Source organism: Ochotona curzoniae, unplaced genomic scaffold, assembly GCF_017591425.1.
Source record: "Ochotona curzoniae isolate NIBS_2020 unplaced genomic scaffold, NIBS_Ocur_1.0 contig_2692, whole genome shotgun sequence".
Classification (NCBI taxonomy): Eukaryota; Metazoa; Chordata; class Mammalia; order Lagomorpha; family Ochotonidae; genus Ochotona; species Ochotona curzoniae.
This window is the reverse complement of record NW_024465556.1, coordinates 16281602-16307546: the sequence shown is the minus strand read 5'-3', so window position 1 is coordinate 16307546 and position 25945 is coordinate 16281602. Positions and strand designations below refer to the sequence as shown.

General features: G+C 54.3%; 1 protein-coding gene across 2 annotated transcripts in view; it reads right to left on the bottom strand.

The window, feature by feature from the left end:
• CDH23 (cadherin related 23) overlaps positions 1 to 25945 on the bottom strand; it is a 307817-nt gene that overhangs the window by 103571 nt on the left and 178301 nt on the right. For both annotated transcript variants that reach the window (XM_040975899.1, XM_040975900.1), the window contains 4 exons: positions 9460 to 9524; positions 6654 to 6891; positions 5161 to 5266; positions 3579 to 3706 (listed from right to left, as the gene is read on the bottom strand). In XM_040975899.1, coding sequence (XP_040831833.1) covers positions 3579 to 3706; positions 5161 to 5266; positions 6654 to 6891; positions 9460 to 9524 — 537 coding nt within the window. The remainder of the gene's footprint in view (positions 1 to 3578; positions 3707 to 5160; positions 5267 to 6653; positions 6892 to 9459; positions 9525 to 25945) is intronic.

Below are 25945 nucleotides of genomic sequence, written 5' to 3'. Positions count from 1 at the left end.
AGGGAGCTGGACTGGAAGCAGCATTGCTGGGTCTCAAACAAGGTCCCTTTCCATTTCTTCTTTTTTTTTTAATTTATTTTTTTTATTACAAAGTCAGTTATACAGAGAGGAGGAGACAGAGAGGAAGATCTTTCGTCCGATGATTCACTCCCTAAGTGAGCGCAGCGGCCGGTGCTGTGCCAATCCGGAGCCAGGAGCCAGGAACTTTCTCCAGGTTTCCCACACGGGTGCAGGGTCCCAAAGCATGGGGCTGTCCTCGACTGCTTTCCCAGGCCACAAGTAGGAAGCTGGATGGGAAGTGGAGCTGCCAGGATTAGAACCGGCACCCGTATGGGATCCTGGCATGTTCAAGGTGAGGACTTTAGCCACTAGGCCATGCCGCCGGACCCCCCTTTCCACTTCTGATCCCTACTAATGTGACTGGGAAGGCAGCAGGTGATGACTGGCTTTGTTTGACTTCCTGCCACCCATGAAGGAAAACCCAGATCAAGTTCCGGGCTCCAGGCTTCAGCCTGGTTCAGCCTCAGCTCAACCCCGGCTCAGGCCCCAGCGCTCCACATAAGCATACACACCCGAGCTTCTGCTTGGCTGCACCAAACGGCGCCGAGAATGTCAGCGACAGAGCATGAGGCAGAAACTTATTAGTGGTGATATTTCCTCAGATCCTGGCAGTGTATTCGCTATTAGTTCTAATTCAGCAGCTCCCTCTACAAAAGCTTATTGTCCCCTAATGGGAAATCTACAAACTGAGTTTGACTTCTTTATTAAAAACCAACAGGCAGTAGATGGAAAGGAATCACTAGGCCTGGCTCACCACTTGGCCTGGCCGAGTCCCTAAGCACCTGTCCACGGCTGTGATCCATCCCTTCCCACCAGCACCCTGACCTGGATATGCAACCTGCTGCCGCCACTGCCTCTGGCCCACAGTCCTACTGGTCCGTGGCTTTATCTTGAGGGACTCACTCGAGAGGGAGGCAGCTGCGGGAGGAGGCAGCAGCGCTGATTGACAGCTACTTGAAAATCACCCACGTGCAAAATCAGCCTGTAGGCGGTGACCTTTTCAAGTGCAGTCCTTAGACATAAGTGACTGCGCTGTCCAGAGGCTCTGCTCCAGCGATGGGCTCCCTCCCAGCCACTATGGCACCTGCTGTCAGTGCCTCTTTCCACCAGGGAGCAAGGCTGGTCTGGGATGGGAAGACATGCAGGGCCCTTACTGCACCCCCCCCCGCCCCCCGCCCCCCCCCCCCCCCGCAGGACGGTGCTAGGGGATATAGAAAACGGTGCTCCTTGTACCAGGTCATTGCGGTCCGTGCCCTGGGGTATATGGTCCCTGTTCCTGCACAGCTTGGCACTTAAGGAGGGAAGCTGAGCTCAGTCCTTGCACTTGCTTTCCCCGTGTGGTCCCGCAGTTTGGGAAGTGGCCAGAGCTGGTCTCCGGGTTCCAGAACCTCCTATTTCAAGCTACTAAAGGTAGGGTAGTACGACCCATGTCACGTGTGTGATTAGGAATGCAGAAACTTGGGCCTGCCTCATAGCCATCAGATTAGAATCCACCTTTGAATGTGGTACCCAGGTAGCCCTATACACAAGGAAATTCTGTCACACGTGAATGAGGATGACCACAGGGCCGGACAGGCTATGGTGGACAGAACGCAAACTCAGGTTCAAATCCCAGGTCTGCCACATATGAGCAATAAATGAGAAAGGAGAATACCTTGGGCCAGCTGTATTTTTTTTTTCCCAAGTCTTGGCTATCTCTTCTATAAAATGGGATGGCATGGGACTGGGCAATGTGAAACCATCTGGCTTACTGAAGGAGCATAGCTAGCTTTAATGTCCATTTGGCTGGGTATGTCTGCCCAGCCCTGGCTGTTATGCCATACTTCAGCCTATTTCGCCACCTTCTACTCCTTTGCCCTTCATCTGCCTCACCCAAGCCCAAAGGGAGCTCTCTGGAACTTTTGCAGGGATGGTGACCCCGCAGGGGCCAGGCATCATCCACAGTCTCAGTTCATCCTCACAACAGCATGAGGCAGGAAATGTGACTCTCCCCATTTTGTAGGTGGGTTCAAGGAGGAAGAGCTGAGGCTGCCGACCCCCAGGCCTCTGAATGCACAGCTCTTCCCAGGTAGGACCTTGTGGGTTGTGCAGCAGGCTTCAGATTCACCTGAACAACACAGTATCCCTAGGCCTGCCACTGGCCTTGCACACAGGAATTCACTGTCTGCTGGAACAGAGCAGGATCCTGGCTGGTTGAAAGGGATAGGCAGCTTGGTCAGGGATATGTGTGTGACCAGGCCACACTGGGATAGGGAGCACGTGGTGGAGCCTGCCAGGGGTTAGGCACGGTCGGCAACATTTAAAGGCACGAAGTTGTGGATTCAAGTCTGTAGGCTTCTGTGAGTCTCTTCCTCGCTGTCCTTCTTCCCCTGGTCCACTGCCTGAAGCCCTAGGGTCCAGACATATGGGCGGGCTCCAGAAGCAAGTCCCCAGCTCTGTTTTCCCTTTGCTGCCCCCTGACTCTGTGCAGATTCATTTCCCCCCAACCTGAGCCATCCTGAAATCCAGCTCCCACCTGCATACCTGGAGGGCTCTCCCAAGGTACCACCTCAACTTCCCCATCACTTCCAGCTCCAGTGATCAACAAGCACCTGAAGTCCCCTGCCCAAAAAGGACCTGGCTGCTCGGGAGCTGGCCTTGGGGATTCAGCTTCTGGGAAGAGGACAAGGTTGTGTTAGAGCCAGGTACAGGGTGGCCCAGAGGCTGTGACAGTGAGCCTGTTGGGAGGAGCTTTCCTGGCTGAAGTCACAGCTTGGCACATTTCCTAACCTGACCTCCTGGTCTCAACTGTGGAAGCCAGAAACATACTCACTTTTCATCAATACCTAATCACCCTCTCTAGAAGACAGAGGGCAGGGCAGGTCTGTGCAGGTGGGAGTGTGTGTGTGGGGCTCACGAGGGACAGGCCTGGTGGCTCTGCTGTCAGACCACTCTACGTTCCCACAATCGCTGCAGGAGTGGCACGGGATAAATGAACCAGTGTAGAGATGGATCCCATGGCTGATAATCCCAGACACCGAAGGCACTAAGGCACGCTTGATATTCATGTCAGATAAGCCACAGCTGGGCTTCAGGCCCCTTTGCAGGAGTAAGAAAGATGAAAAGAAAGAAAGAGGGAGGAAGAGAGAGAAAAGAAAGATGACTTGCTGGTGGTCCCCTTGGCCCTTGCAGAGCATGGCCACAGAGGAGGGACTCTCATGTCATGTCCTCCTTACCTGACCCCCAGCTCCTGGTCACCCTTGAGGTGTCTGTCCTGGGGGCCATGAAGCAGCCACAGCAGGGCCCCGGTCTCTTCTTGAGCTCCAAGCTCCTTGGCCTCTCCTGCCCACACTGCGAAGTAGCCTCGTCACTGCAGCTGTGGCAGAGGCTAATGGGGCAGCCAAGGTCACAGCCTGAGCTAAGGGGACAGCTGAGAACATGGGGAATCCAGTACCACACCCAGGCAGGGACCTGACACCCTGGGAGGTATTCTTTACCCTAATTCTGGCAGGGCAAAGCCCACAGTCCCAGATACTTACAAACACCTCAATAATGACTGGCACAGTACTATTGAGAGGGGGATTGCCAGCGTCCTTGGCCATGACCGTCAGGTAGATGAGCCCATTAGGTATCTGCTCATAATCCAGGGGGCGGCTCACGCTGATCACTGGAACGACAGGAACATACCCAGTGCCCTCCTGTGAGGCGGCTTCACTGCATGGCCAGCCGGGTTCATGCATGGGTGCAGCTGGCACGGCTGATGCTTCATTTCCTGTGTTTGAACCTACAGCCTTGTGGTGGAGATGTGGGTGCATGGAGGGCCTGGTTTGTACCAGGCCCTGAGCTTAGCTCCCTGGGATGAACCTGCTTTGAGCTTAAAGAAGGAGCCAGGCTCTGAAAGGTACAGCCATGTGTTTAAGGTCCCTTTCCCGGGACCCCTGTCTGCTTGTCAGTCTGTCTTGCCGTGGGTCTCCCTGCTGCAGTCCGAAAGCTGCTCAGGCCTGCAGGGTGACACACCTCGGCCTCTTGAACCTAGTCTCCTTCTGGACACCCACAGATTCACTGTTCATTTCCCAGGGAGGGCCCATCAGTGTGGCAGAGGTGGGCATACCCTCTGGCCCCATCTATTTCTCTCCTACTCTGCCACTTTTGGCCCTCCAGGCCTTTCCTGCCAGTTCCCAGGCCTCTGGAGCAGTGTGTTGATTCCTAGGGGGTGTGGGGGGGCTTGGATTAGGGGCTGCAGGCCTCAGCTTCAGCAGTGCTCTGCATGCCTCAGAGTAAAGAACTCCAAAGCTGAGAGGCAGGACTGGTAGGACTGGCAGGGAGCTCAGGGAGAGGCCTGGGGTCTCTGACTTCCTCTCCTGCTGTCCACACTGGGTGTCTTCACGTCAGTTGGTCCTATTCTGTGTTCACACAGGCATGGGGAGGCGTTGGGGGAACCCTCTGTGCTCACCAGAGGTGATGGTCACTCTCCCTAGGGAGCAATGTCAAGGGCATAAAACCCGGCTTTCCTGGCCAAAGGAATAGATGAGTTGAGCCTTGACGGCAAACAGCATGCAGGGGTGCAAAGGGGTTGGACTCTGGGGGCAGATCGCACAAGACTGGGCATCTTTGCTGGGTGACCTCAAGCAAGCTGCTTCCCATCTCTGGGTCTTAGCTCCTTGTCTGAGAAGTACAGGGGGAGGGGGTGGTCTCTATTGGGATCCTGAAGTTTAAGGTCGCTGCTGCTACTGTGCTATTTCCTGCCAGGGCCATGGGCAGGGGCCAGGACTCACAGTGAGGCTGGCTGGTAGAGTAAGGTGCAGAATGAGAAATCACATGTGGGTCAGGGAGAGACATGCCATGACCTGGGAAGACCTGCCTGGGCAGTGTAACAAGAAGCAGGGACCCCACCGATTCTGGAAAGATCTAGAATCCTGCTTTCTTGTGGTACTGGCTATGGCCTAAAGTAAGGATCAAGCTGACATGAGACTGTTAAAGACCCTAAGGTAAGCTGACCCAGTCCTTAAGGGCAGGAGCTCATCTGGGCGAGAGAAGCACTGGCCCCCAGACCACCAGCCAGCACTCAGAGGTGTGCCGCCCCCTCCCCAGGCCATGCTGTGGCTGCCATAACCCACCTACCTCCATAGCCCTCATACACGCTGATGTCGAAGTAGCTGCCAAAGGCGGAGGCGTTGACGATGCTGTAGGTAATCTGATTGTTGGGAGGTGAGTCCTCATCTGTAGCCTGGAAGGGAGAGGGCAGACACAGCCCCATGAGCCTGTAGAACATGAGGGTTCAAGGGATGGGGCAGGCGCGAGCCAAGGGCAGCTGCTTCTCAACCTCTTCAAGTCTGGGAAAGGTCCTGGCAGGTGCAAGGCTCTCTCTCACACCCTCCACCCCAGCTTCAGATCCCAAGCCATAGAAACCCTCCCTGAGTTATATGTCAAGTGAGGGCCTGAGATGGTTTGGATGTGGCTTGTCCTCTAAGGGTGCAGGAGCTGGAGGCCTGGTTCCCAGTGCCCAGAGGCATTAAGAGTGGTGGATGTCTAGTGGAAGGGGACTGGGCTCCCTGGGGAAACCATCCTGGGTTGGGATCAGCGTAGCTCTTGAGCCCCTGGGTAGTTCCTGCAGCAATAGGCAGCAACACTAGAGTAAGCCTGGCTTGCCTTGCATCCCTGACTTGCCGCCTTGCTCTGTGGCCTTTCTTCCTTGAATTCCTGCTGTGGAGCCTCCTGACATGTTGTGATGGAGCCAGGAGGACCTCACCCTCAGGGCTTCCCAGTTGTAGAACTGGTAGCCTCTCCACTTGGGAACTAAGTGAGCAGACTTCTTTGTAACGGGCCAGGCCTCAAATATTTGGCTTTGACAATAGAAATATATTCAGATGGGGGCAACCTGCTGTGCGCCCACCCAGTTACCCAAATAACCTCTTATTTGTTTTCTGCCTGTCTTGCTTAGGCCTTTAGCAGGACCCTGCAGCTTTTCACTTCCTGTTGCATCCCAGAGTCTGTCACAGTGTTGGTCACTCTGTTTGATCACTGCCCAGGGCACGAAGACCACACAGTCCCTGGGAGCTGGGACAGGAACCAGACAACCCTCCGGCTATCTTCTAGGGCAGCTGAACTGCTTAGCTTCTTCTCAGGTTGTCCTTGATGCCTCAGGGCCTCTGGGGGTTCCTACCACTCTGGGTGTGCTAGAGCTGGGCCGGGAGGGGAGCACAGGGTCCCAGTGGAGAGGTCACCCCTGGCCTGCCTCTTCCCTTGTATACCCCTTCCGTAAGACAGGACCAGACCCCAGGATTCCCATGGCTCCTGGCAGCAGCAGCTGGTTCTGAATTCTAAGCAGACCTCAGTGGGCTCAGGTGGGGACTGCCATCCACTCAATGTTCTTGCCACAAGAGGTGGGGGTGAGGGACAACTTTTTGCTACACAGTGACCTGAAGCATGAGCTGACTATGTATGCACCTCAGCTCGGTCACCGGGATACAAAGTGGGGTTCAGGGGGATTTGGCATGGCCTGAGAATCAACTCCCAGCTCTGGGCAGCAGCTTTAGGGATGGGAGGTAGACCCCTCTTAGGTGGCTACCCAAGGGGGAAGTGAAGGGCACAGGACAAGGTGGGCAGCCTCTTACCCGGAGTCGCACCAGCTGTGTGACAGAAGGCTCATTCTCTCTCAAAGCACCCACGTAGGTGTCCTTTTGGAAGGTGGGCACGTTGTCGTTGACATCCAGCACATTGACCCTGACCCGGCCTGTGGTCTCCTCCCCTCCTCCATCTCGAGCAATGATGGTCAAAGTGAAGCGCTGGATGAGCTCAAAGTCCAGTCTTGCAATTAACATGATGAGCCCAGTGTCCTTGTCCAGGGAGAACCTGCGTCAGGAGGAGGACAAAGAGGCCACCCTGAGCAAGGCAGGCTGACTATGGGTCTGTCCTTGCCAAGCGGAAGAACAGCAATGCATGGAGTCTGAAATCTGCCTTCTCTTCCATTTTTCTTTCATAAGAGCAGCTACTTCTTTTATTATTTTTTTAAAGATTTATTTACTTCTCTGAAACTCAGTGCAGGAAGCTGGTGCTTTGGTACACTGAGTAAAGCTGCAGTGCTGGCATCTATATGGGCATTGTTTTGAGTCCTGGATGCCTCACTTCTGATCTAGCTCCCTGCTAATGCACCTGGAAAAGAAACAGCAGATGGTCCAAGTGTGTGAGCCCTTGGATGCATGTGGGTGATCCAAAAGAAGTTCCTAGCCTCAGACTGGCTGAGCTCTGGCCCCATGGCTGCTTAGGAGGGGGCACTGATCAGCAGATGGAAGACTGATCCTGTTTCTTTCTGTGTAACTTGATTTTCAACTCAGAAAGAAAGGAAGGAAGGAAGGAAGGAAGAGAGAGAGAGAGAAAGAAAAGAATGAAGGAAGAGAGAAAGAAAGAAAGAAAGAAAGAAAGAAAGAAAGAAAGAAAGAAAGAAAGAAAGAAAGAAAGAAAGAAAGAAAGAAAGAAGGAGGGAGAAGAGAGGGAAGGAGGGAGGGAGGGAGGAAGGAGGGAGGGAGGGAGGGAGGGAGGGAGGAAAGAAGGAGAGAGACAGTCAGACTTTCCATCTTGCATCCACTGATTCACTCCCCAAATGGCTGCAATGGCTAGGGCTGGCACAGGCCAAAGCTAGGAGCCAGGAGCTTCACCCAGATCTCCTATGAGGGTGCTGGGGTGCAGGGAATTAGGTCATCTTTTACTATTTTCCTGAATGCATAAGCAGGGAGCTGAATCAGAAGTGCAACAGCTGGGTCTCAAACCAGCATCCAAATGGGATGCAGGCAGCACAGGCAGCATCTTAACCCACAGAGCCACAATGCTGGCCCTAAGAGCATCTTCTTCTGCAGGAAGTGGGTAGGGATTGGAATCAGGAGGTGAAGTGGGGTGGATTGGGTCCTGAGTGCAGAAGCTGATTTAACCAAGGGGGCACAGTGACCATCTTCTTAGAGCCATCGGGTACCTCCACCTACTGCCACCCCAGATGGCTTTGCACATGCCTGCTCTGAATAGGCACCACAGACTCAGCAAGGGAAAGGTGCTGGGTCCTCCCTCAAGCATTTAGCTCTTGGGACTCAGGATCAGGTGGGAGGCTGGCAAATGTCTCTGGGGAGGAGCAAGGTGCAGCAAAACTCTGAGCTGTCTGTGGATATCTGTACATTCATGCCTGGTCCCCCCAGAGCCAGCCGTCCAGCCTGGAAGGTGCTGGTTCAGAGGTGGGGAAGGCCACAGATCCAAAAGGTGGGAAGTGATGAGGAGACCCAAGATGATCAGACTGGAGAACCTGGGCATGTGTTCCCTAAGAACCCTGGGTATGCTCCTGGGCAGTCAGCCACTGCTGACACCTTCCATCCATTTTGAAACATCTGCTGTGAAAGACAGACAGAGATGGTTCACTCTCCAAATGTCCATTGCAGGTGCAGCCGGGCAAGGCCAAAGGCAGGTGCCTAAAACTCAGTCGGGGTCTCCCACAACCTGCTGCCTCCCTGAGTACATCAGCAGGGACAGGAGCTGACACTGGGAGCCAGCGCCAGGCACTGTGACATGGGGTGCTGGTGTCCTAGGCCAAATGCCCATCTCTCTCCTCCCCCTTTGAGGCACCTCACAGAGTGGCTGAGGATGCCACATTATCTGCCAGTCTCCAGTCTAGACTATCCACCTAGGGGACAGGGTCAGTGACACACACTGATGCTGCTAGCTTGCTGTCTTGGGCTCCCACAGCAGTAGATCCTCCATGCTTAGACGCTGACCTGCCCCTGTGCATTCAACTTGGCCTTTAACCAAGTTAAACATGAAAGAGAGGCTTTTCCTTGAGCTTAGGTGGACTGAAGATCAAGGAGAAAGGTGGCCAGGTCTTACCCAGGACCACATCCCCCTGGTGGTGGGGCCAGAGCCAGGCTGGCACAGCTAACAGCTACTGTACCTCGGGCACCCCTCCTGCTGGGAGCTGCAGGTCTTAGGGGTGCAGCCAACATTCTAAAGTTTCATTGTGGCACTCAACAGCTGAGTGACTTTGGACAAAAGCGTCTTAGCTTCTCTGAGCTGTAACAGGAGACGGTGACAATGGCCAGCTCTGCATACCTCCAGCATTCGGTATAGGCATAGTATAAGTCAGCATGCCTGAAACTCTTGGTCAAGTGCCAACTACACAAACAACTGTGGCTTCAGGCTGCAGTGGGAAGACCCTGGCAGTGCCTGCAGAGACATGGACTGATCTATGCCCGAGGCCAGGGTTGTCTTTGGAGGGTTGGAGAAAGTAGGCCTGGAGAACTCAGAGGATAGAGGATTTGGATGAAGGCTGGACTACAGTTGGGGTCAAAGCAACAGTAGTGCCAGTGGGGTCTGATCCCCAGTCCCATGCTCCGGAAGCAGGCCCAGCACCTGAAGCCCCTGAGCTGGAGCTGGGGAAGTTCTTACCTGTCAGGGTCATCACTGAAGAAGTAGTTGACTTCCCCAAAGGTGCCCACGTCATTGTCTGTGGCCTGCAACAGTAAGAACGGTAAGCCATTATGGCCAGGCCCCATGGAAGCTCCCCAGGCTTTCAGCAGAGGGCCCCAGGAACCTCTATACTCTCCCCCAACCCTGTCAATTCCTCCAGCCCAGGATGGATTTTCTACAGCCATGCTGCCCAGTGGCCCTGGGTGGCCCCAGGTGGGCTGTGCCCAGTGAGAGAGACCCCAGTAAGGGATTCTAGGTCTTTCCTTCAATTTTATTTTTTCATGCTTTAAGAGGCAGAGAAAGAGAGGATGCTTCCATCTCTTCATTCATTCCCTAAAAGCCTCTAACAGCCAGGACTGGGCCAAGCTGAAGCCAGGAGCCACACACTCCATCCAAGTCTCCCATGTGGATGACCGGCACTGAAGGACTTGGGCCATCCCTGTTGTCTCCAGGGTCTGCATCAGCCGGCAGCTGGCATCAGGAGCTGCAGCTGGGACTCAAACCCAGGTCTTCGGGTGCAGGACACAGATCTCAACTGCGACCCAAATACCCACCCCAATTCTCTGCCCGGAGAACCAGCCCTCTGCAGGCATGGGGCTGACAGACCCTGCAGGGCAGCCTCTTCTAGATGCAGGCTGCTGCTGTCTCCACCTGTCCTCCTTACTCCTCTCCCTGCAGAAACAGGTAGCAGGAGTGGGAGCCGCCTGCCCTGACGCTGGCCACCTATAGTGCCTGGGGTAAGAGATTTCTTCTCAGAGTACGGCTGGGACACCGTGGGCAAGGGCAGAGCTACCAGGCCCTGGTGGTTTCAGGTTGTGACTCCGACTTCCCTGCCTGCCCTTGCCTGCTCGTAACACAGTATGATGGTGACCACGGACGACCCACATGGCTGTCACACCCTTGACATCACAGGACATACATGTTTACTGCAACTTCATTTTATCCTCATTGCCATCTAGGTGATGGGAAGACAGACACTTCTACCCATCTCACAGATTATAAAACTGAGGCCCAGAACTCAGCAAAGAATGGGGTAGCCCTGTTGCCACTCCAGGGCTCAAACGCAGAGTGGGGTTCTGTTGACCTCCCTGCCCCTTGCCCAGTGCTCTTTCCTTTAGGCCACCCCAGGACAGCCCCTCTCCACTCCCACCCCTCCCTTCGCCAAGACAAGGTGGTTATCACAGGGGTTGGCTTCTGTAACAAGCCTGTCGCTCATTCAGTGTCAAGCACAGCTTTGTGGATGCTGTCCCCGACAGAATTAGTCCTGATTCCTGTACCCTATCTAGGTCACTGTCCACCCACCTGTGCCAGGAGGGGGGACTTCAGGCTGGCTTTGGGACTACGTCTTTTTTTTTTTTTAATGATTTATTTATTTTTATTGCAAAGTCAGACATACAAAGAGAAGAGGAGAGACAGAGAGGAAGATCCTCTGTCTACTGATTCACTCCCCAGGCGACTGAATTGGCTGGTGCTGTGCCGATCCGAAGCCAAGAGTCAGGAACATGGGTGCAGGGTCCCAAAGCTTTGGGCCATCCTCGACTGATTTCCCAGGCCACAAGCAGGGAGCTGGATGGGAAGTGAAGCTGCTGGGATTAGAACCAGTACCCATATGGGATCCCGGAGTGTTCAAGGCGAGGACTTTAGCCGCTAGGCCATCAAGCTTGGGGCCACTTCTGTCTGCTTCACAGTGGAGGAAGGCTCTGCTTACAAACATGCGTCTGGATGCCTTTGCTGCAAGCCTTTTCTGAGATGCTTTTTCAAGCTCCCTGATTCTGTGCAATCCACTAAACTCTGTTCCTTATCATCAGTCTGAATTCTTCGAGAAAAACCTAATCTGTGTTCAATCGGTTCACTTTGAGCAGTCAGGTCCATAACTGAACGGAACAATGCCCGTACTCAGACTCAAGGTCTCAGCTGCTTGGAAGACATGGTTCTGTTAGGAGGTGATGCCTGGGCCTCTGGGCTGCCTGCTCTTGCAAGACCACCTCTGTGCCACTGGCCAGCTAGTGCCCCCACCACTGACACCCCTGGGAGTGTGTTCCTGCCTCTGGCCCTGCCACTGGCTGGTGCTTAAGGGAATGTGTGTGAACAGGTGCAAAGCATGGTACTGAGTGACACGACCTGCCTTCTGAGCGGGCACTGACTGCCCATTCCCTGCCCTAAGCCTCCATCTTACCTAGCACCTTGTACGCATCAGCCTCTCACCTCCCTCACAAGCAGCCCTGTTCCGTGGGTACCATTATTAGTGCCATGTCTACTTTACAGCTGGGGAAACCAAGGCCAAGGAGGAACTAGTGTGCTGATGTGTCACAGCTAAAAATAGGACAGTGCTGCAGCCCAGAGGCCCAGGCATCACCTCCTAAAGGCATCTTGCCTACACTCAGGCACCAGCAGGGATTGCCTTGAATCAGGCGGGCACTCATTCTCAGGGACAGGGGAGCCTGCTTACCCAAGAGGAGAGGAGAGAAACTCAAGCTCTGCCTAACAGTTGCTCCCACAGACCCAGAACCACTGGTGTGCTCAGTCCTCCAAGTGATACTAGGTACCATGCTTGCATTAGCTGTCAGCTAACCGGGACTCAGGGAGGTGGGCAAGGATCTGTGATGCCAGCCAGCCCCTTGGCAAGGGGCTGGTATGGGCTGAAGACCCCAGTTCCAGGACAATACCAACAACCAAGGCCACTGAGTGACTCAACAGTGCCTCTGGGGTCTGAGGCAGGCAGAGGGCAGGACCGGCACCAGCTGGGCTCAGTGTTTGGCACAGACAGGAGCTAGCATACACAAGACACTTCTCAGTGTTTGGAAATAGACAGCCAACTCCAGGGAGGAGGACAGGGGAGGGGAGGAGGAAGAGAGGGGCAGATAGAGGAAGCATATGAGTCCTTCAGAGCTGTGAGTCCTACAGTATGCCCTTGGGCCGTTGGAGAGGAACCTCCTCCCCAAGTCTTGGCAGTCAGTCCCCTTGACCTTGAGGACAGGGCCCACCATCATGGTAGAATCAGCTCCACTAGCAGCCCCCAAGCTATTATGCCTTCTTCAGACAGAGCTGGGCATGGTCACAGCTCCTGGTTTCCCAGCACCTCTCTTGGCCTGCCTGGCTCACCCCTGCTGACCAAGGATGGTTCCAGAGTCCTTTGGTGCAGCTGCCATACAATGAAATCTGCATGCTCTCCTGGGAGGGGAGGGGAGTTTAATTCTTCAAATGCATGAGGTAGAGGAGGACAAAAAGCTGAGCCTGGGGGCCCGGCGCGGTGGCGCAAGTGGTTAAAGGTCCTCGCCTTGCATGCCCGGGATCCCATATGGGCGCCGGTTCTAATCCTGGCGGCCCCGCTTCCCTTCCAGCTCCCTGCCCGTGGCTGGGGAAGGCAGTCGAGGACGGCCCAAAGCTTTGGGACCCTGCACCCGCGTGGGAGACCCAGAAGAGGCTCCTGGCTTCGGATTGGCATAGTATCGGCCCGTTGTGCTCACTTGGGGAGTGAATCATCGGACGGAAGATCTTCCTCTCTGTCTCTCCTCTCTGTATATCCGCCTTTCCAATAAAAAAATAATAAAAAATAAATCTTTAAAAAAAAAAAAAGCTGAGCCTGGGCCCTGGCCAGGGGTGGGGCAACCTGGCTCAAGGAGAGGGCAACAAGACTGGCCACAGGGAAAGCCCCCCTCTTCTACACATGTATCCAGCCTCACCTCTGACCCTGACTGACGCATGTGCAGTTCCTGACACCTGGCTCTGCCTGGAGGGTGACCCTCCCCTTATCCCCACAACTCTAGGGGCACTCACTCAGATTCTCAACTTGACAATACAGGGACGCAGGAGCTGGGCCTGTATATGACTCAAACATGGGTGGTGGAGCCCAGACATGCCCAGAGAGCCAGACATAGGGCCAGGACATAGCAGCCGCTCAGGGAAGGCACTTACTTCACCATGTGTCACCTCCTCTGTGCCTCCACATATGTGTGAAACACATTGTAGGTAAATGCATTCACCTTCCAGGTGAGTGCTGGAACACCCCCTCCCCCTCACATCTTACTAACTAGAAAACTGGGTCATAATGATGCTCAGTACCTGGCCAAGGCCTCACAGCTGCCCTCAGGTGCCCATGGTAAAGGCCATCTGGTACCCATGGGACACGCAGCCCCTGAGTGTCTGCCACCTGCTTTGTGCTCTTGAATTCTTCCTCAATGCACTCCAAAGCGTTCTCTCACTGTTGATTCATTATTGCTTCCACCCATCATTGCTGTCCCAATTCTGATCCACCCAAGGGTCCATGCCAAATGCCCCCTCCTCTAGAGAGTGTCCTGTCCACTCATGGGTTCTAATTCCAGCCCCCACCCCAGCAATACCTGCCTAGGCACACACAGCAGGGCCCATGGCCACTGAGAACTGCGAGCCCATTTTCCTCCCTATACATCCTATGTTGTGCCCTGCACAGGGGTTCAACATCTTTGCCAAACGAAGCAAAATCTGTGTTTCCTAGTCCCAGTGTGACCTTCCTCTGCAGACACCACAGTGGGCAATGGGCCACTCAGACGCCGAGGTTTCTAGAGTATTCCCAAAGTTCTGTTCTCCTGCTAGAGCAGGAGGCATGGGTAACTCACAGAATGGTCCTGCATGTGGTCGAGTAGCAACCACTGGGAAGGACCAGGTGGGAGATGCCTGCCAGCTTCCAGGAGACATGGCTGGATACTCACTCAGTCCCCTCAGGCAGTTCCACTGCTTTGAGCTCTTGCAAACTGCTATGATAGGCACCAAAGTCATAGCCAGAAGCATGACAAGGCCCTCACTGGAATGTGACTTAGGATCGGAATAGTAAGAGACCCAAACAGTCCAAGTGCAGACAAGGATAAGAACTCGAAGAGGGGGGAATTTTAAATACATTCAGGTTGTGGATGGGGAGGGGACAGTTCCTAAGATTAAGACAAGTTGAGTGGAGGTGATGGCCACATTCCCAGATTGGCCACATTTTGTCCTGGCTGCAGTGTGGGGAGGGGGCGAGGGGGTGACCCTGCCTCTTTGTTATGGGCATTAACCTGTGGCCATGGCATTTGCCAAGTGTTTCCTGCTCTTGACTCCATCTTCCCAGTACCAGCACCTGCACCACCCACATGTCACACAGAGAGGAAGCTAAGGCTCACAGAGATCAACCAGCTCGCCCAAGGTCCATCTACTGCTGTGCTAGACCAGGAGGGCGTGCAGCCTCTCCTCTGCTCCTCTCTTTGGTGAAGCTGGGTCTCTCTTGTCAGAAGTGGCTCCACCCACAGCCTTGCTGCAGCTCCAGCCACAGCCCTCAACGAAGTGGCTGGATCTCTGCCTTCCCAGCACTCAACCCCTCCCTTCTTCAGTTGAGACACTCACCTGCCCAAAAACAGGCTCCCACAGACCCTTAACTAAGGACTCCTGCCCTGTCCCCAGGGCTTGGCCTCAGTCTATGCTCAGTCAGGGAAGCTGCTGGTGCAAGCTGGTGTCACCTGCTGAAGAGGCTAAAGGTGTTTTCCTGCCCCAGGCCCCTAGACTCTTCCCCCGGCACCCTTATGGGGAGGCTTCTCCCAGGCTGCCAACCCTGTCTTCTGATGCCCTCTCCCAGGGCAGCCAGGCAGTGGGCAGGTCCTCCTGTCCTCTCCAGGTCACCTTCCTTCCCAGGAGTGGCCCTCTAACCAACCTGTCTGCAATGAGCAGTCACCATCTCTTGCCCTCATCCACTCATCTGCTCAGAACAAGGGCCACTCTGGGTACCAACACTTTCCATGCACCTGCTGTGGCCCCTCCTTGTGACTCTGCAGATTTTCATCTGGAGATGCCAGGCCTGCCCCACAGCCCCTGTATGTCACACCTGCTCCTCTGGCCTCAACCCTCCATCCTTCTCCTGGATCTCCCCCTGACTGTAGCCCCTCCTTCAGCTGTGGCTGAACACTGAGGTCACCCATGTGGGATAGCATGAACACCTTCTTATCTCTCAGCACAAACTCCCCACCCGTTCGTAGGGCATGGGTGTTCTCCGCGCGTCCTCTGTCTTCTCCCTTCTTCCCTCCTGTGCTTTTACACTTCTCTCTCACACACACACCCTCAATCTCTGTGATCCCCTCCTCCCTCTCCCCAGCCACCTGTGTATCTCCCCATAGGCAAGGCCAGCTGGTAGGTACCCACTCAATCACTCCCTGCCAGCCCCACATTGCCGTCACGCTCGCGTGATCGGGTGCCCCGCACGGGGCTTCTGCTCTGAAGCAAGGCAGACCCAGCTGCCACCCAGCAGCTCTGGGTACCAGCCATGGCGGCAGGCGGCTGTGCTGGCGTGCAGTTCTGCTCCCGTGCACAGATCTGCAGAGAAGGGCACGCGGTACAATTTGTTCAGGAAACAATGGCGATGTTTGACATGTCATCGGGATTGATGGAGCAGAAATTTACATGGGAGAATGCATTTTTAAACAGCTCCGCAAGCCCCGGTGCTGCGCTGGGCATGCCTTTCCCATTCATCATGCGCCGAGCCCCCTGGATAACTCTCTGAACTACGGCAGATTAACTGCACTCCTGCAAGCTCTGGGCACTGGAGTAGCTACAGAGCAGGAGGCAGCGGGACTCAGCTGTGAGCACCTGCCTATCCAGAACCCTGGTAACCTCAACACGGCCCCGTGCTAGACACCAGGATGACAGCCTTGCTCCGGGAGGCCAGGAAATAGCACCCAGTCTCCCCTGTTTCCCTAGTTGTATTGATTCCCCCCTCTCAACTCAGAAGGGAGCCAGGACTGGCAGATGATGGTCTAGCAGGTAGGCACTGGGGGCAAGGGGCAAGTTTGGCTGCTGCTTTGAGCACCACCATGGGCCTTCCTTAGAGTGGCCACACTCCAAAGGAGAGGAGGACATTATGGGACTCCAAGAAAAATGTCTCCTGTTGGGCTTTGTGTATGAGATAAGGTGAATGTTCTGGGTGAGCAACAAGTGCAGGGAAGGTGATGAGGGGAGAGGTGCTGTGGATCATGGAAACCTGATATATTTAGGCAAGTGCCTGGTGTCTGCTCTGAGCCTACTAAGCTTGTGAGAGGCCTTACAACAAGAGAAAGCTGAGCCTGGAGACAGAATGTGCGGTAGAGTGGGAAGAGGGAGGGACCTAGAATGGGCGAGGGCTGCAGAGAAAAGGAAAAGGAGCCACTGTGAATCACTCTACCTGCTACCTGTGCCCAAGGCAGACATTACGAGTTGATCCTGGCACCAACACAGAGAAGGTGTCCAGATTTCTCAGTTTGGTTTTCCTGAGAGCAGCAAACAGCCAGGGTGCTTTCCTAAGCAGGAGGGGAGGGGGACATTGCAAGGAGACACACAGCAGCCTCAACAAAATCAGGGAACATGTATTTGGTGCTGTGGCTTGAGTCTGGCTCGAGTCTGGCTCGAGTCCTGCCTTGTCTTTGAGTCCAGATTTCTGCTAATGTGCATCCCAGAAGGCAGGGGTGATGGCCCAAACACTTGAGCACCTCCTACACACATGGGTGACTTGGATGGAGCTCCTAGCTCCTGGCTTCAGCTTGGCCCAGCCCTGGCTGTTGCAGACATCTGGACAGTGACCCAGTGGATGGAACATCTCTGTCTCTTTCTGCCTGTCCATCTCTCTTTCAAAAAAATTTTTTTTTAAATGCAGAGTCATGAACTTCTGCCCTAAGCCCAAGTGAGACATGGGGCTGGGTGTGTGTGTGTGCTGCTCACCTCCTGAGTAGTGTGCCCATCCCCATCAGCCCTGCCCGGCAGCCCTCCCCCTGCCAACCTCTGCTCCTAAGTCTTCCTCATTCTGCTATGCTCCTTCCCAAGCCTGTGCTCAGCAGGCACCACCTGTGTCACGTGTAGAGCCACCTGCATTTGCAAATGCTACTCTGCTGCTGGGACAGAGCCCTGGGTGGCAGCAGAAAGACACTCATAGAGGAGGCACAAAGGCAGGTGCACAGACACTGGGGGAGGCAGGAAGGCATGGACCAGGTAGCTGGGGTACACCAGGGTGGCTTTAGAATCTGGGGCTGATGTGTCTTACTGGACAGTTAGGGGGACAAAGTCAGGCTTATGACAGGCAAATGCGGGCTGGCCTTCTCCCCCACCAGAACAGAAGCTCTGAGAGGGTGGGATCCAAATCTGCGTCAGTCCCCAGGGTTCCTCAGTTTCCATCCAAGGTCTGGGAGTCAGAAGGCATCCAACAAACACCAGCCAAATGAGCAGAGAAGGAATGGGATTGCTCTTAAATGATTCAGCTGAGAAAGGTCTGAGGTAGACAAGTTCCCTAAGGAGGGAAGAGAATCTGATAGCACAGGAGAAGAGGGAGGGCAGACAGGGAGGGAAGAGCGAGAAAGACTAACAGAGGTTAAGCAGGGGTAGGCAGCAGAGCTCAGAGGGAAAGGAGGTCCATGGTAAGTCACTTGAGCCTCAACTTGCTCACCTGTAAAATGGAGCTAAAATAGTAGCTGCTTTGTGGGACAGCTGCGAGGATGAAAGGGAGGACATGCACGAGGGGCCTCAGCTCTGTGCCTGGAGAACAGGGGCACTTCCACCTGCGACGACTTTTGTCACTCCCATCCCCCTAATTTTAAGTATTCTTCCTATAGCCCCAGGTCTCCCGCTGCAGCTCTGCTCGCCCAGGACTCCCTCTGTCAGCCAGCAGGAGGCGCTGTGAGCCCTGTGGGAGGGCTGCTCCCGTGACTGTTGACCCCCCAGAGTCCACCCTGGGAGGAGAGCTGGCAGGTGTTCTCCTGCTGTGTTACCATCACAGGTGTCGTGCTCTCCTGAGCTCCTCTGACCCCTTCTTTATTTTGTTTTAACCTCTAGAAATATAAAATGATGGGGAGCAAATTGCAGGGGCCAGCTGCTCGTGCCTGAAGGAATCATTAAGGGAAAAATTACGGCACATCCAATATGAGCACGATGGCCAGCAGCTCCTACACCAAATGCCTGGCCCTGTTTGGCAGTCCCCAGGTCTCCTGCTTAGAAATGCCAGAGGAGGGGTGTGGAAGCCCCCAGGGACAGGGATATACTCAAGATTGCACCCTTACTGAGCACTGGCTGTGGGCTGGCATTGTGCAGGCCATCTGACACACTGACCCTTAATTCTGAAACTACTCAGGAAGGCGGGGTATTCGACAGATAAAGAGCCTAACTGGGTACAGCTGCAGAACAGTATCTGTGGGGGAAGGTGCTGGCATCTCACATGGATGCCAGTTCTAGTCCCAGCTGTTTCACTGTGGATCTAGCTCCACGCTTATGACCTGTGAAAGCAACAGAGGATGGCTGAAGTCTTTGGGCCCCTGCACCAAAGTTGGGGAACTGGAAGACGCTCCTAACTTCAGATTGGCCCAGCTCCAGCCATTGTGGCAGTTTGGGGGAAGTGAATCAGCAGATGGCAGATCCTTTCTCTCTGTCTCTCCTCTCTGTAAATCTGTGATTCAAACAATAAAATAATAATACAAATAGTAACTGCAGCCCCCTCCATCTGTCCTCACTGGGTTTTAGGAGGTCTTGCAGGGAAGGTACTGTACTTATGCCTAGAGTCTATATTCTGGACTTGTGACATGAGCGGTAGCACTATCCCTCATTTTACAGACAAGGAAAGTGAGGCTCGGAGAGGGTACACAAGAGGCAGGAAGTCACTCAGCAGTTCTGAATCAGACACTGAGCTCAAGTGGCAGAGGCTGGATTCGAACTTGGGTCTGACTCCAAAGCTGGGCACACAACTGGATGTCAGGAGCCCTGTTGCTGGCTGGCCATGTGGGTTGAATTAGTTATTCCATTGCCTCAGGCCTCAGTTTCCCTGACAGGCCCGAGGTTCTGCTTCTGCTGGGCTGGGCAAGCCAGCCCTACCCTCAGGTTCTCTGTGACTCAGCCTGGTCATTCACAGGCTAGGTCACCCCAGCATTCCTTGAACACTAACCCCACCCTCGACTAAGGGAGCCTTCTGCCCCACTGGGGAGACACAGGGCCAGAGCTTAAGAATCAGAGGATGGTACAGATAGTAAGTGGTGAGGGAGCCAAGGACCAGAGGAAGGCTGGGGAGCAGGAATCAGAAAGGGCTTCCTGGAGAATAGGATGCCACAGGCAGGACGAGGGTGGGAGATGGGGAGGGGTATGAGGCAGGAGAAGAAAGCAGGCCAGGAAGCCAGAAGCCCCACAGCACAGGGAGTGGGCCCACTGGAAGGACAGTTTCCCTGCAGGTACTTGCTTTCTGGACCCCTGATCTCAGGTACATTAAGAGAATCCTTTCTGTTGCTTAAGTCACCACATGTTGGCTTGTGACAATGGATTGTAGCACCTCAGGAAGCCAACACCAGGGCGAGTGGAGGAGGGGTGCTTCTCACATCCCAAATGATGGCTGTGAAAGCCTGTGGGAGGGGCACATTCTCCTACTGGGCAGATGAGGAAGTGAAGGCCCAGAGAGGGCCAGGCACCTGCTCAGGGCCCCACAGCAGCTGGGCAGCAGAGTTGAGGGTCCAGCCGGAGCCTGTGGGTGCCAGGCCTTTCAGGAGCCCATCTTGAGTGCTTTCCTGGTTGGGCACCTCCTCAGGGGCAAGGTATGAATCGCAGCCTGGCAAAGCCGCCTCGTCCAAGGTCAGAGCCCAGACTGGAAGTTCTGGCTGTGCCAGTAAGCACCACATAGAGGGCTTCAGTGTCTCCAGACATGGAGCAGCACTCCTCCCTCACCCCTCCCAGTGGTCGTCATGCATGGCATTGTGACCATGGCTGTGGCACGCCTTCATCCAGGAGCCTCTTGAGTTCCCACAGTGTGGTTACCAGCATGGTTACTGGGTTTATATCCGACCTTCAGCAACTTCATTTCACAGTCCCACCCCTGCAGTGTCAGAGACCAAGCATCTCTGGGGCCAGGAGTGATGGGGTAGAGAGGGGGGGACAGTGTCAGAGAGATGATAGCAGGAGAGGCAGGGCCACCATACCAGGCCCGTTCTTCCTCCCTTGCCCTTATGGGATACACGGGGGACAGCAGCTCCCAGCCTTAACGGGAAGGTGAAGGGAGGCATCTGGGCACAGGCTGGAGACTCCCCTTCCTACCCCACCCCCACTGCAGGGACATGTCCTCCCACCAAGGTGACTGGGCCCCCGTGTCTGCTGTCGTTGGCAGGCGCTGATTGGGCTGCCATGTGCCACCCATTAATGAACCATATTGATCCCACATTCTCTTGATGTCTCCCTAAATGGCAAGCCACACATCTGATAGATTAAACACCCACATGATTTGCCCACTGACATCTCCATCACTCCGCCCGCGGGGCCCTAATGAATTTTACAGCCCCACACTGCCAAAAGAGATTAAGGTCAAAGTCCCTTGTAGGAAACCTGAATCACCCAGGATCACCCAGAGCAGCTGAGACCCATGGCCACACTCACATGGGTCATGCAAGTCCAGGCGAGGGGCTCCAGGATGTGACACATACTGGGTCTGCATGTGCAACAGGACAGGAGGAGGCAGGCATGCTGGGAGCCCTCACTCCCTTGGCAACAGCCCCCACCCTGGGCTTCCCCGCCTCACTTCTGTAACCTCCCGAGCCTCTGTTCCAAAGACATCCCCTGTACTCGGTGACATTCTCCCCCTGTAGCACACAGGGACACTGGGGCTTACAGAGGGAAGGGGGATCCCACAGTCAGGCAGCAGGCCTGCATGACCTCCATGAGTATGCAAGTGTTATCCAGTGGGGGCTTGCAGGCTCCTTTTGTCTTGCTTTTATTTCTTCTCTGAGTGGGGAGATTGGGGGACCTCCTGCAAGTAGATGGGGAGACTGGGGGAGCCCTGGAACTGTGGCCAGCCTGCATTTTAAGAAAAGGTTCGGCCTCTGTAAGGAAGTTGCGCAAAGAGAAAGGATTCTAATGTCTGCAACACAAGTGCCAGTGCCTCAGGTGTGTCCTTCCCCACGGTATGACCCCATACACTGCTAACTCCTCTGACCTCAGTGCTGTCTCTTACCTGTCACACTGGGAGCCCACCTGGATCCCCAGCAGGCCGTCCCAGAGATTCAATGACCTGATGCATCCCCAAGGTGCCCAGTTTGGTGCCAGGCACACTGAATCATAATATCTGTCTTTAGTGTCTGTTGCATAAGGCATGGCACTAAGCGGTTTATATGATAATCACATTGATTCCCACAACAGATCTATAGGGAAACATCATCATCGTCATGTTTAAGAAGAGCAAATGGAGACAGAGACAAGAGAGAAAGACTAAACTTCCAAGCTTTCTTGCAACCTCCACTTCACTAAAATTGTGACTTTCAGGTGGGCACAACATTACCTGCCCCAAGCATGACATTTCCCAGCCTTTTTTGCTGATAAGCATAGCCACATGGCCTAAGTTCTGGCCAATGGCACAAGGGCAGAAGTTTGCAAGGCACTTTCAGGAAGTCTCCTTAAAGGGAGGGGAAGTACCCTTCTTTACTTCCTCTGTGTGCAGCCTGAATGTGGGGGTGATGGCTGGGGTTCCTGCCACCACACTGGATCACACAGCCGAGGGACATGGCCTAGGAATGGTACACAAGAGAGCTTGAAGGAGTTGCCCAAGGCTCCTCACTGCTCTAATGCTTTTATAAAGGCAAGAAATACATTTCAATCTTATTCAGGCAGCTGTAGGGAGCTAAGGGTTCTCTGCTGGTCACTGCCATAGACACACATGACCGAGTTGGTCATGTAGCTCAGAAATGGCTGAGTCATGAGAAGCCTGGGGGTCCAAGTGTGGGACTGGGGGTCTTTCCCACTCTGTCCCTTGTAGTCAGCATGTGAGAAACATGAGATGATATCACAGTTTTTACCATCACCACCACAATCAACACTGTCATCATCATCATTATCATCACCAACACCATCACTATCACCATCATCACTACCATGATCACCATTGCTACTATCTTCAGTACTATCACCATCAACACCATCATTTTGCCATTATCATCACCAACATCATCACCTCATTGCTGTCAGATAGTGAAATGGAGAAGGCTCCTTCTACAGATGTTCAAACTTAGGTCACAAAATCAATCTAGTACATCACAAACAGCATTTTAGAAAGTGAAATCTAGTAGAACAAAATGGGAACCACTCGGGTGAATGATTGCATTGTTTTATTGTGGATGTATGTGCCCGTGAGTGCTGTCCTGGGTCACACAGATAAATGAAGTTTTTACTGTGGGTCATGGTTAAAATGGAAAAATATCAGCAACCTCATGGGCACAGGGGACTCAACTGTTCCAGCAATGCCCTAGCAGGAATCCCAACTACATTTCCTCTTGCAAACATCGTGCAGAAAAACAAAGCCATCCCACAGGCCCAGCTCTGCTTCTCTCTACTGCCCTGTAGACCCCCTGCCTTTCTCTAGTTGCTCCCTGGATACACTCTCAAGCCAGGGCCCCGGTGGCTACTCCTTGCCCAGCCCTCCTAGCACCTGGCTCAGGCCGACTTCACACAGGCAGCAGCTAAGTACTCGCTCTGGTCCTGGTCAATCACAGGGATACTATTGTCCCTTGGTCCAGGGGGTTGGGCTTCGTCTTCACTTTAGCATCCTCTGAGCACTCACCTGAGTGGGAGCAATCAGCAGCTAAGCTACTGCTGGGTGATCTGTGACAGGCACGAAGGCTGGGAGCCTTGGGTTCTCAGCCCAGGACGGGACTTTCTGGGGTAGACAGTCACATGCTGTTAGCACAGACAGAGGGCTTGGAAGGCATTCAGCGCAAACTGTTCATTTTCCAGATGAGGATGCTGAGGCACCTGGTGCCAGGCACCTGCTCAAGGTCACCCAATGAGGGGATGGCTCCTGCCCTGCAGGTTCGCTCACCCGGGACTATGGGGAAGAGCCAAATTCCTGCTGGTGATCAGCAAATGTGAGGGGAACATCTAGGAGCTGTGCAGTGGGTTTGCACTGCCCACTGGCTGATGGTGCTGGGGCAGGCAACTGAGCCTCTGGGCCAGGTGTGTTACACATAGGAGAGGAGTGACAGGTTGTGAAGTGTGTGGTGTCTCCCAACCTCTCCAGGCCCTCGACCTGGTCATGTGAGAGTGACCAGATCCTCACTGGGCAAAGGCTGGTGGCAGCAGCAGATCTCCTGGTCAAGGACAGGGTGGTTTTCAGGGCACTGGGGCAGAGGCTGCAGGGTGCTTCAAACCCCAACAGGCAACAAGGCCCCTGCTCCAGATGCCGTAAGTCCATGAATCGAATGATAGATCTGTTGAGCCTGTCACATCTTCCCCAGGACCAGGACCAGAACCAGGCACCTCGGGGTTGGATGTGCAGGAAGCTTGGCTCCAACACCCTGTCTAGCCTCTCCCAGAAGCCTAGGCTGCTGGTAGGGAGAACAGCCTCTCTTTAGCGCCTGTTCTGCCTTTCATTCCATCCTATTTCAGTTTTACGGATTGATATTTAGATTAAGAAGATCAACACAGGCTAGGAGCACTGAGGCCTGACAGAGCAACTCCCGGCTGTCAATCTTTGCCAGTTCAGCCTCCTCCCAGCCCTGGCCACACTGCACCCCAGCCCCTCAGGCTGGAAAGGAACTGAGAGAGGATTAAAGGGACCCAGGATATAGACCCAGACACCCCCCCTCACCCCAGTCAGGGAAGGCATGCAGGGCAGTTTGGGAGCAGGACTGGGGTGACCCATGGTTTCGATTCTCTCTCTTTTTCTCTCTGGCCTCCTCTTCCCCTCCCCAGACTGCAGATAAAGAATTCAATTTTCTTTTAAACGGTGGGGAAATTGGAAGAGATTTTGTTCTGTTTAAGCACAGCTGGAGTCTCAGGTCTCAAGGGGCTTGAGAACAATGAGATCAATTAAGATGCCAACGGTGAGGGGTGTCAGGAGGAAGGGTCGGGAGAGCTCACCAGGTGGGGGGCTGGGAAGGGTAGCTGAGGGAGGATTGGACCTATGGGGAGGTCTTGCTTCCCATGTACAAGGGCTGTCTTCCCCAAGCACAGTCTGCCTCTCCTCTCTGGGTTTTGCTGGGGTATCCAGATGGGGCCTACTCATTGGGCCATGTTCTCATCTCTCAGACTCACTAATAATTCATGGTGGCAATTGCTGTCAGAAGTTTTATGCAATGGTAGAGACAAGTGGAGCCAATGCTAACAGCAGCAGGGAGAGTCCGTTCCAGGAACAACACGGCTTCCATGAATGCTTAGGCAAATGACAAGTTGCGACCCCACTGTGCACACGCCTGACTTTGACTCAATCTGACTTTGACTCAATACTGCTGAAACTCCTCTTTGTGTGGCCAAGGGAGTGGAGAGCTTTCTTGGCCAGGGATCAGCAATGACCAGCCCAAGTCCATCTGCTGGAGGGAAGCTGGGCAGGCCTACAGAGGCCAGGGGTCCACCTGGCCAGTCAGCGGAGCTGCAGGGTGAGGCACCTCGCTGGCCTCAGTGGCTTGAGCTTGAGTGTGAGCTGGAAGGAGTCACTCCTCACCTCTCCTCACCTGTGGGGCTTGAGCCATTGTCTCTCAGCCAGCTTCTGGACATAGCCTCAGTGCTGAACCTACCCCCCCCCCCCCGCCTACTTCTCTGGAGCCCCTCTGTCCCCTGCCCTCCTCTCACACTATCCATCAGCACACTGTTATCTGGCTCCCTGCTCCCTCTGCTGGGCTTCATCCACTCCTGACCTCCTGGCTCCCTCTGCTGGGCTTCATCCACTCCTGACCTCGTGTCCCACCTGCTCGCTGTGTGCCTGCCTCCTGCTATGCTCTGGCCTTATACCCTTTCATCCGTGGCTTCCTGACCTGGGCAGGCACCTTTCTGGATTTTCAACACAAAATTCTTCACCTGGATCCCCTGACCACTCCAGGGAGTGTCCTGTCACTGCCCGACCTTGGCCAGCTGGTTTCTCCTTCAGGAAGCACTTCCTTGGTGAGACTCTCTGACGTGTACCAACTGACTCCTGCCCCCATCACCACAGAGCCTCCAGCAGAGGGCAACAATCAGGTCCTCTGCCCCACACAGCACAGAGCTCCATACAGAACAGGTATGGGATGGCCCAGTGTGACTGTGGGAGACACAGGGGTTAACAGAGGGCCAACATGGCCCCAGGGACTAGTCCTCAAAACCAGGCAAGGGGCTGGGCAGCTTTCAGCCTTGATCTTGGATCCACACATCTTAATGAAGAGGACCCTCTGGTCTGGTGGCTGTCATTCTATCCTAGTCATGCTTTGCTTCCTGTGCTGGGGTCTGTATCCTCTGAACCTCTGACCAAGGACAGGCATTTGGAAGGCATTCAACCTGTCCTTTCCTGGGACTGAACCATAGGTTGACGCCTGCAGAGGCGACGAGATCACTGACGGTCATGTAGCAAGCCAGTGGCCAGGAGCTCCCTTTCTATATACTCTTCCCCAGAGAAGACTCACAGGGAGCCTGGCAGAGATGTGAAATGTGGGACTACAAGGCATTGGACTTGGAGATGCATCTTTGCCATTGGGGAATCTTGGCTGTCTGATCTGTCCTCTCCATGCCTCAGTTTCCCCAGGAG